The sequence below is a fragment of the Heptranchias perlo genome, chromosome 25 (genome assembly GCF_035084215.1).
Source record: "Heptranchias perlo isolate sHepPer1 chromosome 25, sHepPer1.hap1, whole genome shotgun sequence".
Classification (NCBI taxonomy): domain Eukaryota; kingdom Metazoa; phylum Chordata; class Chondrichthyes; order Hexanchiformes; family Hexanchidae; genus Heptranchias; species Heptranchias perlo.
The window spans coordinates 7925306-7939452 of record NC_090349.1 but is presented as its reverse complement, the minus strand read 5'-3'; the positions used below and the strand labels follow the sequence as shown (position 1 = coordinate 7939452).

Genomic DNA, 14147 nt, shown 5'->3' with positions numbered 1-14147 from the left:
AACATAAATATGATTATCAGGGGGCTTGATAAGGTAGATACTGAGAGGTTGTTTCCCATGGCTGGAGAGTCTAGAGGGCACAGTCGCAGGATAACGGGTCAGGCATTTAAGACTGAGATGAGGAGGAATTTCTTCTCAGAGGGTTGTGAATCTTTGGAATTCTCTATCCCAGAGGGCTGTGGATGCTGAATCTTTGAATATATTCAAGGCTGAGATAGATAGATTTTTGGACTCTAGGGGAATCAAGGGATATGGGGATAGGGTGGGGGAGCTGAGGTCAAAGATCAGCCATGATTTGATTGAATGGCGTAGCAGGCTCAAGGGGCTGTATGGCCCATTCCTGCTCTTATTTCTTATGTTCTTGTAGAACCATTTAGCACAGAAGGTGGCCATTCGGCCCATGCAGGCTCTCTGAAAGAGCTATCCAATTCCTCCCATTCCCCTGCTCTTTCCCCATAGCCCTGCAAATTTTGAGTATTTATCCAATTCCCTTTTGAAAGTTACTTTTGAATCTGCTTCCACCACCCTTTCAGGCAGTGCATTCCAGATCATAACTCAGTAAAAACATTTCTCCTCATCTCCCCCCTGGCTTTTTCCAATTATCTTAAATCTGTGTCCTCTGGTTACCAACCCTCCTGCCAGTGGAAACAGTTTCTCTCTATCTACTTTATTAAAACCCCTCATAATTTTGATCAGCTCTATTAAATCTCCCCTTAACCCTCTTTGCTCTAAGGAGGTATTGCGTACTAAATCCCACTCATCCACCATCCTTATTCTCTGCTGGTTCTGAGTGGGATGCCCAAGGCTCAGTGCTGGGACCATTAATTTAATTTCTAATTTATATCAATGAATTAAATTCAGAAACTCAGCCAAATTTGCAGATATGAAACTAGAAGGGGCAGCGGAATTGGAAGAGGCAGCTCAAATTACAGAAAGACTAGGACAAAGTATGACATTTGTTGCAGACAAGTGTAGAATACTGCATGTAGTAAGGAACAATGGGTGACATGTATCCCATAAATGGTGTTGAAATAGCTAAGAATGAAACTGAAAGGCAACTAGGAGTCTTAGTAGACTCAATGGTTAACCTGTCCAACTAATGCAGAGTAGCAATCAACAAAGCCAAAACAGTAAAAGTCAGAGGAAGTCACGATCAAACTGCACAGTGCTCTGGTCGGACCACACCTCGAGTACTGTGTCCAGCTCTGGCTGCTGAGACACAAGAGACATTCAAGTAGTGGAGGAGGTGCAGAATAAGCTGATCCCCAGTGTCAAAGGTCCGAGTTACGAGGAATAATGGGAGAAACTTTGGCTTTCTGGCCTGGAAAGAAGGCTTTGGAGAGGTGATCATAAATAGAGGGATACAAGATAGTTAAGGCAGTGGGAAAGAAAGCAGAATATTTTAAATTGAGAGAATAGGACAAGGGAACACAGGTTCAAACTAGTAAAAAGGTAAATTTAGGACTGATTAAGATGTTCTTCCAGATGTGGCAATGGGGGAATGTAGGGTCTTGGGGGAATTGAGATGGGTTGAATGGTATTCATCTGGTGATAACGCCTCACTTTGACCTGGCCTTCAGTCACCTCCCCTAACTCCCACTTCCTGCACACTGATTGTGCCCCTCTCCAGTGAAGTTTCACTACGTTAAAGACACTGCGAGAGTGCAGGTTGTGCTGCTGCTGTTAATTGCACAAAGCATTGTAACCAGACAAGATTAGATCGCTGACCTCAGCCCGATAGTAAGGAAAGGTTTCCTGGAACCTTTTAACATTCTGTATTTTTTAAAATCAAATAATTGAAAATGAAAAGTGACAACACCCACAGTAATCAGACACACTCCTACTGTCAGTTAAAACTTAACAGCTCAAACAGCTACAAAACTAAACCCAGCTCAGATCCTAATGTACGTGCACTTTAACATACACTGTCAGACTTCGTCTGAGGCTGACTGGAGTCAGCAGAATGCACCCCAATGGAGACTGAACTTCCTGTCAATGCACAAGTGTGGTTTTCATCAGCGGATGTCTACAATAGGGAGTGCCTTTGAACCCATTGTGGAAAATTGGAATGAAGTGCCTGTGAATCTGATAATAGCAAGTGTTGAAAAGTTTTCTAAACAAGCACATGGAGAGTTTATCACACTCAGTAGATGGAGGAAAAAATAAGGAACGAGCTAATTCTAATTCCTCACCCCCTTGAATTACTGCACCGTACCCAAGTCATTCATGTGAGAGCACAAGAGCGAGAGAGAAAACCGTGCCCAGAATCACTACCGCAGATCAACTCAGATATATCACATGAGCACCAAGGTATTGCTACATCACTGCAAGATTAACACATGTCCTGTCAAAGGCCAGCTATTTTCAATGCACATTGATACAAATCAGTCTCTCTGATCCACGATCGCCCGTGTGCATTGTGAGCTTGTACAGAAACATGGCCATTTTCTACAGGTTGTCCACTTTCACATGCTGCCTTTGATAGGGCAGGGGGCCAATCAACAAGTCTCCTTATCAACAAGGGATATTTTGATGCAGATGCTTTCTATTCATTAACACTCAAACTGTTAGCAGGTTATAAAAACACCTGTCTCCTAGTGCCAACTATTCTCGTATGTTTTCCGCTCTCATACTGAAATATACATTACAGTAATAAAACGACTCAAATATCAGGATTAGCATTACAGAGATTAACCCTAAACTGCCGAACACCTCAACAAAACCACTTTAAAAAATGTACACACTTTACTTGCACTTTTTCCCCGTTATCATCCATCTGCTCTTATTCTCCCTATGTGTCAGTCTTGGGTCAGTGGGTATCACTCTGGGTCAGGAAGTTGTAGGTTCAAGTCCCACTCCAGAGACTTGAGCTCATGATCTCAGCTGACACTCCAGTGCAGTACTGAGGGAGTGCTGCACTGTCGGAGGTGCCGTCTTTCGGGATGAGATACTAAACAGACACCCCGTCTGCCCTCTCAGGGGGACGTAAAAGATCCCATGACACTATTTCGAAGAGCAGAGGAGTTTTCCTCCAAGAGATGACAGGAAGAGTGTCCTGGAGACAAATATACTTTCAGCAAAATACAGCCATCAGGCAGTCTATTTTACAGATCAGGATTATAGTCAACTGTAAGTTCCAGATGCTATTTTTCCCAATCTTCTTTCATGAATCTTGTTGACTTGAGGGTAACTCCTTCACTTTCCATTGAAATATTGAAAGCAACAAGGTCACTGCATAAACAATATTCCATTTAACCCAATGGTACTCTCCATGATCTGGTACCAGAAGTGAGTTAACTTTTGCTTCCGGACTCTCCAACCAGGAGAACATTGGATTTAAGTCACAAAAGCTACACTCGATTTCCATAGCATTGACCAAACAGGACAGAAAGTCCTAACCTCAAACTGCAATTGCACAAAGTCTTCAGAAATGATAATCACAGAATCGTAGAATGATACAGCACGATAGCAGGCCGTTCGGCCCATCGTGCCTGCTCTTTGAAAGAGCTATCCAATTAGTCCTACACCCCTGCTCTTTCCCCATAGGCCTGCAAATCCCACCCCCCCACCTCTAGTATTTAATCCAATTCCCTTTTGAAAGTTATTATTGAATCTGCTTCCTTCGCCCTTTCAGCCAGTGAATTCCAGATCATAACTGGCTGCGTAAATTTTTTTCCCCCTATGTTGCCTCTGGTTCTTTTGCCAGTCGCCTTAAATCTGTGTCCTCTGGTTACCGACCCTTCTGTCACTGGAAACAGTTTCACCTTATTTACTCTTTCAAAACTTTCATGATTTTGAACACATCTATCAAATCTCCCCTTAACCTTCTCTGCTCAGAAGGAGGAGAACTACCCTAGTTTCTCCAGTCTCTCCACATAACTGAAGTCCCTCATCTCTGGTACCATTCGAGTAAATCTCCTTTGCACCCTAAGGCCTTGACATCCTTCCTAAAGTGCTGTGCCCAGAATTAGCTCCAGAACACTCCAGCTGCGGCCTAACTAGTGTTTTATAAAGATTTTGCATAACTTCCTTGTTTTTATACTCTTATGCCTCTATTTATGAAGCCAAGGATCCCGTATGCCCTTTTTAACAGCCTTCTCAACTTGTCCTGCCACCTTCAAAGATTTGTGTACATACACCCCCAGGTCTCAGTTCCTGCACCTCCTTTAAAATTGTACCATTTAGTTTATATTGCCTCTCCTCATTCTTCCTACCAAAACAAATCATTTCACACTTCTCTGCATTAAATTTCATCTGCCCATTTCACCAGTCTATGAAGTCTGTCACTATCCTCCTCACTGTTTACACATTTGAGTTTTATGTCATCTGCAAACTTTGAAATAATGCCCTATATACCCAAGTCCAGGTCATTAATAGATCAAAAAGAGCACAATAGTTCTGAGCACCCTAAATGAACAGCTGTCAGTTTTCCCTCATCATCCAGTAAAGAGATCAGGATTGATTAGTGACCATTGAACAACCTGATAACCTTTACAGATCTGGCCTAATCTTAGTTTAGAACTGTTTGGCTACAAAGATTACTAGATCACTACATAAAGCCAATTTACTCCACTCCTTATCCCAAACTCAGAGTGCCCCTGTTAAAGGGCACTTTTGCAGATAAGGAGGAGGATTAAGAACTTGGTTAGAGGGGCAGACAAAAAGGTAATCGCTAAGAGTGAGTGAAACAAGACTGTTAAACAGTTCTGGCAGCAATTCTAGCTGGCTGGTTCGAACAGCTTTCATTCTAGTTGATTTCCTGTCTGTGGTCCTAAGCTAGGCTGCCATAGGAAGTGATGTCACAAAAGAAGCTAAGCCACAATAGATCATGACTGAATCGAGCCTTTTCGAGATCAGGTGGGATGTGTTTATTCCAATGAACAGTGAACTACCGCCCATTACATTATACAACTGAAACCAGCCACTGCTAAACCAAAAGGTAACTTGTGATAATCTAATACAATAATGATTCATAATAGCGTATGCAGCAAATTGAACAGAGGATCAGTGAGAGATCAGCAAATAGCCCTTAATACAGACTGCACAGAGACCAAAGTACAAAAATACATAGAGAACGATACACTCAACCTACTTCTGCCCACTTTGTAGAGCTGCATATAATAAAAAAGGTACAGAAACCATCACTTTGATCTATTGAAAGTTTACATAAACCTTTATTTCTTTTATCTTAACAATATAAAAACAAATATGCATTAAAATTTAAGATGGGAGAGTTCAGAACAAGGGGCTCAACCTTAGAGCTGGGCCACTCGGGTGATGTCAGGAAGCACGTCTTCACACAAAGAGTAGTGGAACTCTGGAATTCTCTCTCTTTCTCCCCCCACCCCCAAAAAAAACTGTTGAAGCTAGGTCAATTGAAATTTTAAAAATGGAGATTGATAAGATTTTTGTTAGGCAAGGGTATTAAGGGTTACGGAACCAAGGCGGGTAGATGGAGTTAAGATTCAGATCAGCCATGATCTAATTGAATGGCATAACAGGCTTGAGGGGCTGAACGGCCCACTCCTGTTCCTATGCAGACACTGTGGACAAGTGAACTGCAGTGGGTACTATATACTGATACCCCATTCACACTTTGGAAGTACCAACAGAAATGACCATAGTACACTGAAGAAGTGGCATACACACCTCTAGAAGCAAAGCCACGCAAGCAGCAAGGCAATGGGATCAAAACACAATTAGACATATTTCCAGGGATAGAGCTTAAATGGTGAGAAATGCAATTAAGACAACCAAAAAGGGCCAGGTATAGGCCAAAAGTCATATCGTTTTTGACGACTTCCATGCTGCAAAACCAAAAATTGGAAGCTGCAAATGCAATGACTTCTTCAATCTCCATAATCTTCTAAAACTAACTGAACACCTTTGACCAAATATAGGAAACAGCTTTCATAGCGATCTCATTTTAAGATTTTGTTTCATTCGCAAATCACCATCGAAAATGTACCATTCAACAATTTGTAATTCTTTCAGAATTGATATGCCACCTGACTTCTCAGCAGCATGTGCTAGAAACAAAGCCAGCAACCACGAAAGATTTGGCTATGAGCCTCACAAAGTTGTTTTACCAAATCTCTCTGTTCCAGAAAGCAAGGGGCACATCAGTGAAGCTCGATTACCAGAGGCCTGTGATTTCTGCATTGCTTTTGCATTTTTTAAACCAAGCTTGCAGAATCAGTGCTACAAAGTTATTCACATTGCTATCTGGCTATGGAATCAGGAACAAGTGGACATTTGTGATTGGGAATCAAAGCTTTCCTAATACACTCCTGACCTGCCATACGGTCATCATTGGTGTCTCTGGACTCCCACTAACGCTGCTCCAATCACAAGCAGAAGACATGTCAATTAAAAGGAAAGCATTTTCTTAACACTTTGACTAGGAGAACTCTAGATTGGTAGATCAGGCACTCCACGCTGAGCTTCAAATACGACTGACACACTTGAAGGTTGTGTTGGTAGCATGAAGAGGTCCAAGACTGAAGTCCAATATGGATCAAAAACCTCCTCTCTTCTTGCAGACAAGACGAGGGAGCCTTTCCGTGACTTAGGAAAGCAAATTGCTCTGCACTTTTTGGGAGAATAGCTCATTGCTGTCCGACTGTCAAGAAAGTCACCTCTTCAAAGAATGAATAAAGATTCGATTCACAACAGCATCTGTTTTTTTTTTACATTCAGTCACACGCTCCAGATACCATGAGCACTCTTTTCCTTGCCAGAATCACTTAAGTATACACTCTAATCAACCATTTTACAAGCTTCCATGTGGAAATGGGCACACCCAATTAATACACTGCTAAGACACAAATAATTGTTTTGCCTTATGGATTTCCTTGATTCTCTACACAGAAAGCCAGGCCTATCTCAGAAGGACAATGGCACTAAGTAGCTCCCATGCCCGTACTTTGGCCTGAGCCTCAGCATCTAATCAGCAAGCAAGCAGTGGACTGCCCCATTAAATGGCCATCAAAATAAAATGCTCACACGAGCGTAACAGCATTAGACCATGATATGGGAATTGGACTCACGTGGAGGTGATTGTTCGAAATCGTTCTTGTCCAGCTGTATCCCAGATCTGCAACTTTACTTTCTCTCCATTGATTTCCACAGTTCTTATCTTAAAATCTACCCCTATCGTAGTAATGTAGCTGCCTGTGGACATAAAGAGAGAGTGTAATTGCTAAAAATTCAACGCGAGAAAAGAAGTTCTCACCTACAGTGCTGCAAACGAGCAAGCACTCGATACAGAATGCAAACTAGCCCTGGGCTACAATACATCCTAATGGTCAATACCTAAAGCTGAGGTGAGGAATTAGGCCTTTTACAGTCTAGCATAAACAGCATATCAAAAGAATGCAGCAGGCTTTTTCATCAAACGTTATGTTTACATACAGTCATTCCATTCGCCATACATAGCACAATGAGGTTTAAATCATTCATAAATAACTGAAGTTGGCCTTCTGATGACTGGGTCAAGGCAATGCCCCATTGTGGCTGCACTAAAACAACTAGACAATTTTTACACTGGACATCACACATCCATACATGTATGGGAGAGGTGCACTGTTCATCTCAATGACATTTCCTGCCCAAGATGGAGCTCCTCCCAGCAGCAAGCGAGACATGTTCCTCTCACTCAGAGGCTACAGAAGTGGATGGCTGGTGTAAGTAGTGGAAATGTGACCATGGTGCAGCAGAGGATTGAGACAAAGAGGCAGTTTTAGTTGACATCTGGATCAGGCTATAACAATCAAGCACCACCAGATAAGATGACACGTCATTTCTGAAAAAAAGTGTTCCTGCATTGACACTCAAATTGAGCAAAAATGAAAATTACTGTACTCTACAAATATCCGCACAAACATTAAACAGGTACAGTAGAGTACCAAAAGGAAAGAGTATAATAGGACTGACAAGTCACCAACTCACTCTTGCACACACTGCAGTATTGTCATAGAAGCAGGTTACCTCTATGTTCTCTGGAGAATGGTGTTTGCCTTATTGTGGGGCAAAGGGGAAGAGGAGGGAGTAAAATAGGTACAGGACAAAAGGCACAATCACTAGTGACAGAATTCAAAGGGCTAACAAAACCTAAAACAGCGCTGCCTGTATATTATACACACTGATGTGCGTTGGAGGTGGTTTGTAAAAGTGTGCGCAAGCAGCTTCCTGTGTGTGGGAGTACAGCGCAGTGAGCATGTGCTGGTATCAGAGTGCATTAATTCTACTGGGCCAGTAATTGGGACTATTAACTTAAAGCACTTGCAACATGACAGAATGTCATTCAATTACGACATTCTCCATAACCATCTGAACAAGGTCAAGCAGTGTCTCTTGAAGACTCCAAAAGGGCCAGAGGAGCAAACACTATGAAAGACTGATCAACTAGCATTTATAAACTGTACTCATACAGTACCAGAAACTTGAATGTAGCAGGACCATTAAAGGTCTCAAACTGTGACCTCATCCTTCAGCACCCCAGTCCAAACCAAACAAGTAGCTGGGTGTCTCTGTTGCCTTTTTTTAAAATAAAAAGTACTGTGACTAGTAGCACTGTCCTCATTGTCATTTTCTATTCCCATGTCACAATAGTAACTACACTTTAAAAGTACTTTATTGCCTACATCGTGCATTGGGACGTCCGGAGGTCATAAATGGCACTTTATAAATGCAAGTTCGTTCGTTCTTTCCTTCTTTCTGAGAAGACCCATATGCATAACAATGATGGTCATCCAGTGACACTCTCAAACTCGCAGAGAACCTGACCCACATGGCTCCTCAAGCATGGATGAGATTTGATGCACTTTCGCACGAGACATTAAATAGAGGTCCCATCTGCCCTCTCAGGCAGATGTAAAAGATCCCATGATACTATTCAAAAAAAGCAAAGTTCTTCCAGTATCCTGACCAACATTTATCCCTCAACCAACATCAGCAAAAACAGATTATCTGGTCGTTTATCTCATTACTGTTTGTGGGACCTTTATGTGCATAAACTGGCTGCGCAGTTTCCCTATATAACAGCAGTAACTATACTTCAAAAGTACTTCAATAGCTTTGAAACGTCCTGAGGTCATGAAAAGCGTTTGATAAATGTAATTTTTTTACTTCCTTGCTTCACATGGTTTGTAAGAGATATCAGATATTGATAGGAACAAAACTGAACTGCAAATCACTTTAGTGTGAGGCTAGTATGGACTTGTGGTAATTTTGAGTTCAGAATTCGAGTTTTTTTTCCCCCCAAATCTATTGACAGTTGACTTGAACACCACAAAATGGCACCAAGCATGGGATTCTCACTCAATCTACTGCCTCGATTCCCCCCTACCCCCAATTATCTGCTTCTACCTACTCGCAATATAGAGAATATACAAGTTTCATGTCAGTGGGATAGCCTAATTTCCCAGTAGTGTTCTGACACATTGCAAGAGGAGAAGTGGGCAGCAGCTTAGTAAGGTAGGGTTTGAGGAAGATCCAGCATTGAGAGTCAATGTCATGGAATGAACTCAATGGAAACTGATACAAGAAATTACTAGTAAATTATCTGAGGGTTCACAGCAGCAGAGATTTGGAAAGTAAAAGGAAGAAAAAAAAAGCAGAAAACAGAAAAATAAATCAATGAGGGCAACAAAGGATTGGGAAGAGAAAAGTAACTTGAAAAGACAACAGTAAAATACAATTGTTGTAAGGGGAAAATTTCTGTATGCACAGGAGTGAAATAATGCATTGTCAGAGAATTTCATGAAGATAAACATGAGAGGCTAAGTGTGCTTACCTGAAAACGTGTTGTCTGCAAATCGCAGCAGGAGACTGCTTTTCCCCACACCTGTAACACAGAGCAGGGGAGTCAAGAGAACCATACTTGATCAAATCAAACAGAACATTTTACTGAATGAAAAACCCCTCCCACCAGTGATGCCAACCTTTCTTTAAGCACCAATTCACTCTTTTCCCCTCATCCAATTACAATCCAGGGGGAGGACAGAAGCAAGATTGCAAAAGCCTAATACATCAGAACGGAGAACACCTAGATGCATGTATTAAAGTACAAAATGTATCAAAAACAAATACACAATTATCTAGTGAAGGGAAACGTAATGTTTGCACCACGCCCATGGCGACAAGCATGTGTTATGAAAAAGCAGAGGGATTTGGCCACAGACAAGAGACAATGCCGATCAGCTCCAGGCTGACTGATGGGGACCATCCATTGCAAACTACCCAAATTAAAAGAAAAATGGACACTTCTTTTAAAAAAAAAGAAAAAACACAGTACAATACGACCGTTTTTCATTCTCAACAGTAACATGCAGTGGCCGGTTTGAGCCTTGAAACAGGTAGAAAGCTTTTTTTAAAAAAAATTAAAAGCAGAGCAAGCCATTTACTAGCCAATTACTCCAGCTACAAAACTATGCCTTACTGCTGCTGCACATGTAAACACATGAACAAAATAGTACAATCAAATTTAGTAAAGCAAAATAAGCAGTTGCCCCCCACTTCCACAATCAAATCTTGTAGGCCAAGTATACCAGGTTTGATTTCTCATGGGGGAAAAAATGGCTCGTTAAGGTTATCACTCAGCAGAGGAGACATGAGAAAGACAGGTATAATCCCACAGCAACAATGACTGACCAGATTTCAAAGTAATTTACTGTTTGTGAAGCCCTTTGGGATGCCCTGACAGGTGTGATAAGGCGCTGTTCACAAGCCAGGCAATCATCTTGTTAACAATGTAACATCTCCATATAGGAAGAGGGGCAAGCCTCGCTTCAGATGAGATAAGTACTCTACATGCCAATGGTAGAACACAGTAGAAACGGTTTATTAGACAATCACTTACGATGCAAACCTATCATAGCAAAGTCATTCTAATGTACACACATCCCCCCGTTGTTCATCAACAGGAAAACCTCTTACAGCAAAGCAATCCGGGTCTACCCCCACCCCCAACCCCGGGACTGCGGGCCCCCCTTAAGATTCTCCCCCACAACTGCGTCTCCCTCAGGGCTGCCCGATGCTGCTTCTTTGACTCACCCAGACAGTTCACAATCAATGAAATATTTTGAAGTGCAGTCACTTGTTGCTATGTAGGCTACTGCCTCACATCACTTGTGCTTTGGAGAACGTTATCAGCTAATCAGGCGGGCTGCTTAACATTAAGCACATTTAAAGTGGCGTTGAGCAGACTCGCTGTTTAATGTACACCAGCTGGTTACTGTACAAGCTGATAACTTCAAGATTGTTGGGACACAATAGGCAGCATCAGATGGGTGGGTTAGAGGTGATAGCCGAGAATCAAGATAATGAAACCTGAAATGACGGAAACCATTCAGAACATTTGTTTCCAGCAACATTTTTTTACAAGCTGATGCGGTCAGAAATCTATTAAATGCCAGTTTATATCCATTAAATCTTAAAATTATGATTGTTCCTCTTGGTCCCTCCCTATTCCAATTGCTCCAGTTAACCATCAAGTTAAAAGCCACAAGAAAATCCTCTCCATTCACAATGTACATGTTACCTTAGGCTGCCAACGGCAAGTATTGTGCACTTCATTTTTGGAGTTTGAACAACTAAAGAAACAGAAAAATTGCCATCATCCTACCCTGGGGTGAGGGAAAAATTATCCAGAAGCACAGTCCCTTTAAGAGTTTTGTGTTACTGAGCTGCCAAGTAAATCCCCTTTCATGAAAGAACTTATTCAAAATACAGCCACTACTGATGCACCATTTTGCAGCCAGTCAAATGCTCATTATTTATTTCCCTTCGCTCTCTGGCTGGCCAGCACTGGAAAGGGGTTAATACTTTCCTGGCATCAGAAGATATCTACATAGGGCTTCAAACCACAGTAATCCAGTTTGCAGCAGTTTATACCCAGAGGTAAGATAAAGAGAAATTGTCCCAGGACAAGGACTCCTGGAAACAGGGGACTGTTTAGGGGGAATTTAGTATTCAATTACTGAAGAAGTTCTATATGAAGATTTTGGGTAACAATTTCTCGATTGGATAAAACCTCTCCTAGTTGTGTTTATTCTTCTGGTAAGAGGCTCAACCTGCAAACATGGACCAGACACCAGGTGGATTTCTTGGTGGTGGTGGATGCATCATAGCAGTGTTTAGAACATATTTCTGTCAGACCACACCCCTCAGAGGGGCTATTTCAAGCACTTGGAGAACTTGAATTCCTTTCTGGATACTCAAGGTATTCCAGAGGAACAGCATGTTAAACTTGTCTTAGCACTCTCATAGAACTTCTTGTTTACTGTATGGTACGTATGTATTAAGATACTTCATGAGCTATTCAACCATGGACTGTGCTCATAGCCCTGATGACAACATGTGGAAAGGTCTGGACTGACAGCTGTGATTGTGGGGACTTAGACTTAAGCGTTTTAATAGTGTAGATAAGTTTATAATATTATGGGGGACTCTGTGATGGTAATGCCATGAATAAGCTTTATCTTATTAGAGGTGGTTATTGCCTGGCACTTGTGTAATGCAAATGTTATTTTGTCACTTGTTGCCCAGGTCTTGCTGCATGCGGCCATGGACGGCTTCTTTATCTAAGGAATTGCAAATGCAGCTAAACACTGTGCAATCAGCAGCGAACAACCCCACTTCTGACCTTATGAGGGAGGGAAGTTCATTGATGAAGCAGCTGAAGATAGTTGGGCCTAGGAACTCCTGCAGCTATGTTCTCGGGCTGAGGTGCTTGGCCTCCAACAACCACTACCATCTTCTTTTGTGCCAGGTATGACTCCACCACTGGAGTTTCCCCCTGATCCTCATTAACTTCAGCTTTACTAGGGCTCCTTGGTGCCACACTCAGTCAAATGGTGCCTTGACATCAAGGGCAGTCATTCTCACCTCACCTCAGAAATTCAGCTTTTATTTCCCCACATTTGGACCAAGACTGTAATGAGTTCTGGAGCCACGTGGTCCTGTCCGAACCCAAACTCTGGATTAATAGTCCAGTAACATAGCCACTACACTACCCTTGGGGCCGCACCAGGGGGCAGGGAGTGGGTTGAGAAAAAAAGAAAAAATTAATTTGGGCATGTTGAAAAACTTTTCATTTTCATTAAGTTTCCTTCCTTTTTTGTAATCTAATCTACCTTTATCCAACTAGTCCGCTTCCTCTGCGGTTCAGAGGTTGGACTTTCAGCCACCACCAGTGCCTCCTATAGCTAGTCGCTAGAAGGGAGCAGGTATTGTCCAAGCACCAGTCCCTACTAGTTCCCTGCTCTCCAGATGGGAGCAGTCATTTGGCTTCCAAGACCAGGTAATCAATCCCAAGTCCACCCCACTGGGAGTTGGTGTGCTACCCCTCAGCATCACCCCTTCATTTGGACTTTAAGAAATAAGAGAGTAATTATACCCTAACATCACAATAGTTGCACATACTTTTTTTTAATTATAAAAAAGGGTTACAAACACTTCTGTATTTTTGTCTCATTCAATCCTGCCCATGTTGCGGGATTGGAGCGAATGTTATGATTGCTAGTTTTCTCCTTCTTTCCCCCCCCCCCCCCCCTCCAGCACTGCCAGCCACTCTCTTCGCTGCTCACTCTAATTAAAATGACTAAGTCATCTTATCGCCAGTAACCTTTGCATTGCATCTCATCACAAACTGCAGCTGTGACTGACGTATTTTAAAACCTTTCTATATTCACCTCCCACACTTCACACCGTCCCCCACTATGGATTGGCAGGCAACCTGCGAGCAGGCCACTGGGAGGGGCATGACCGCTTCGCAACAGAGCCCCGAGCTGGTGGTTCTCTCCTTGGATAACCTGGTCATTATCAGGAACTTACCACATGGGGAAAAGGGGGGCTGTAAACCTAGCTCCAACATTCCACTGTGAAAATAGCCGATTCACCACCAGGACACATACTGGGTTTCTGTTTAAAGCTTTCAGATTCTTTTTAAAAAAGGAATTTATTTAGTGAGTAAGTAAAGTTCATGAGGGGGCAATCACATGTTCCCAATCTCCAAATTTTTGACCATCTCAGTCTTGCAACTAAACACAAGCATGCCCTCTTCCTTAAACCCACTTTAACATGAAGCCAGCAACCTGAATTTACCTCCTTTAGATGATCAGTTCTTTTCAATTTCTGAGTAATTT

The 14147-nt window shown here is 42.2% G+C and overlaps 1 protein-coding gene across 2 annotated transcripts in view; it reads right to left on the bottom strand.

Moving 5' to 3' along the window:
- The window catches only part of rab35b (RAB35, member RAS oncogene family b), a 40205-nt gene that overhangs the window by 18153 nt on the left and 7905 nt on the right, over window positions 1-14147 (bottom strand). For both annotated transcript variants that reach the window (XM_068005527.1, XM_068005526.1), the window contains exons 2-3: window positions 9797-9847; window positions 7050-7173 (exon numbers count right to left, since the gene is read on the bottom strand). In XM_068005527.1, coding sequence (XP_067861628.1) covers window positions 7050-7173; window positions 9797-9847 — 175 coding nt within the window. The remainder of the gene's footprint in view (window positions 1-7049; window positions 7174-9796; window positions 9848-14147) is intronic.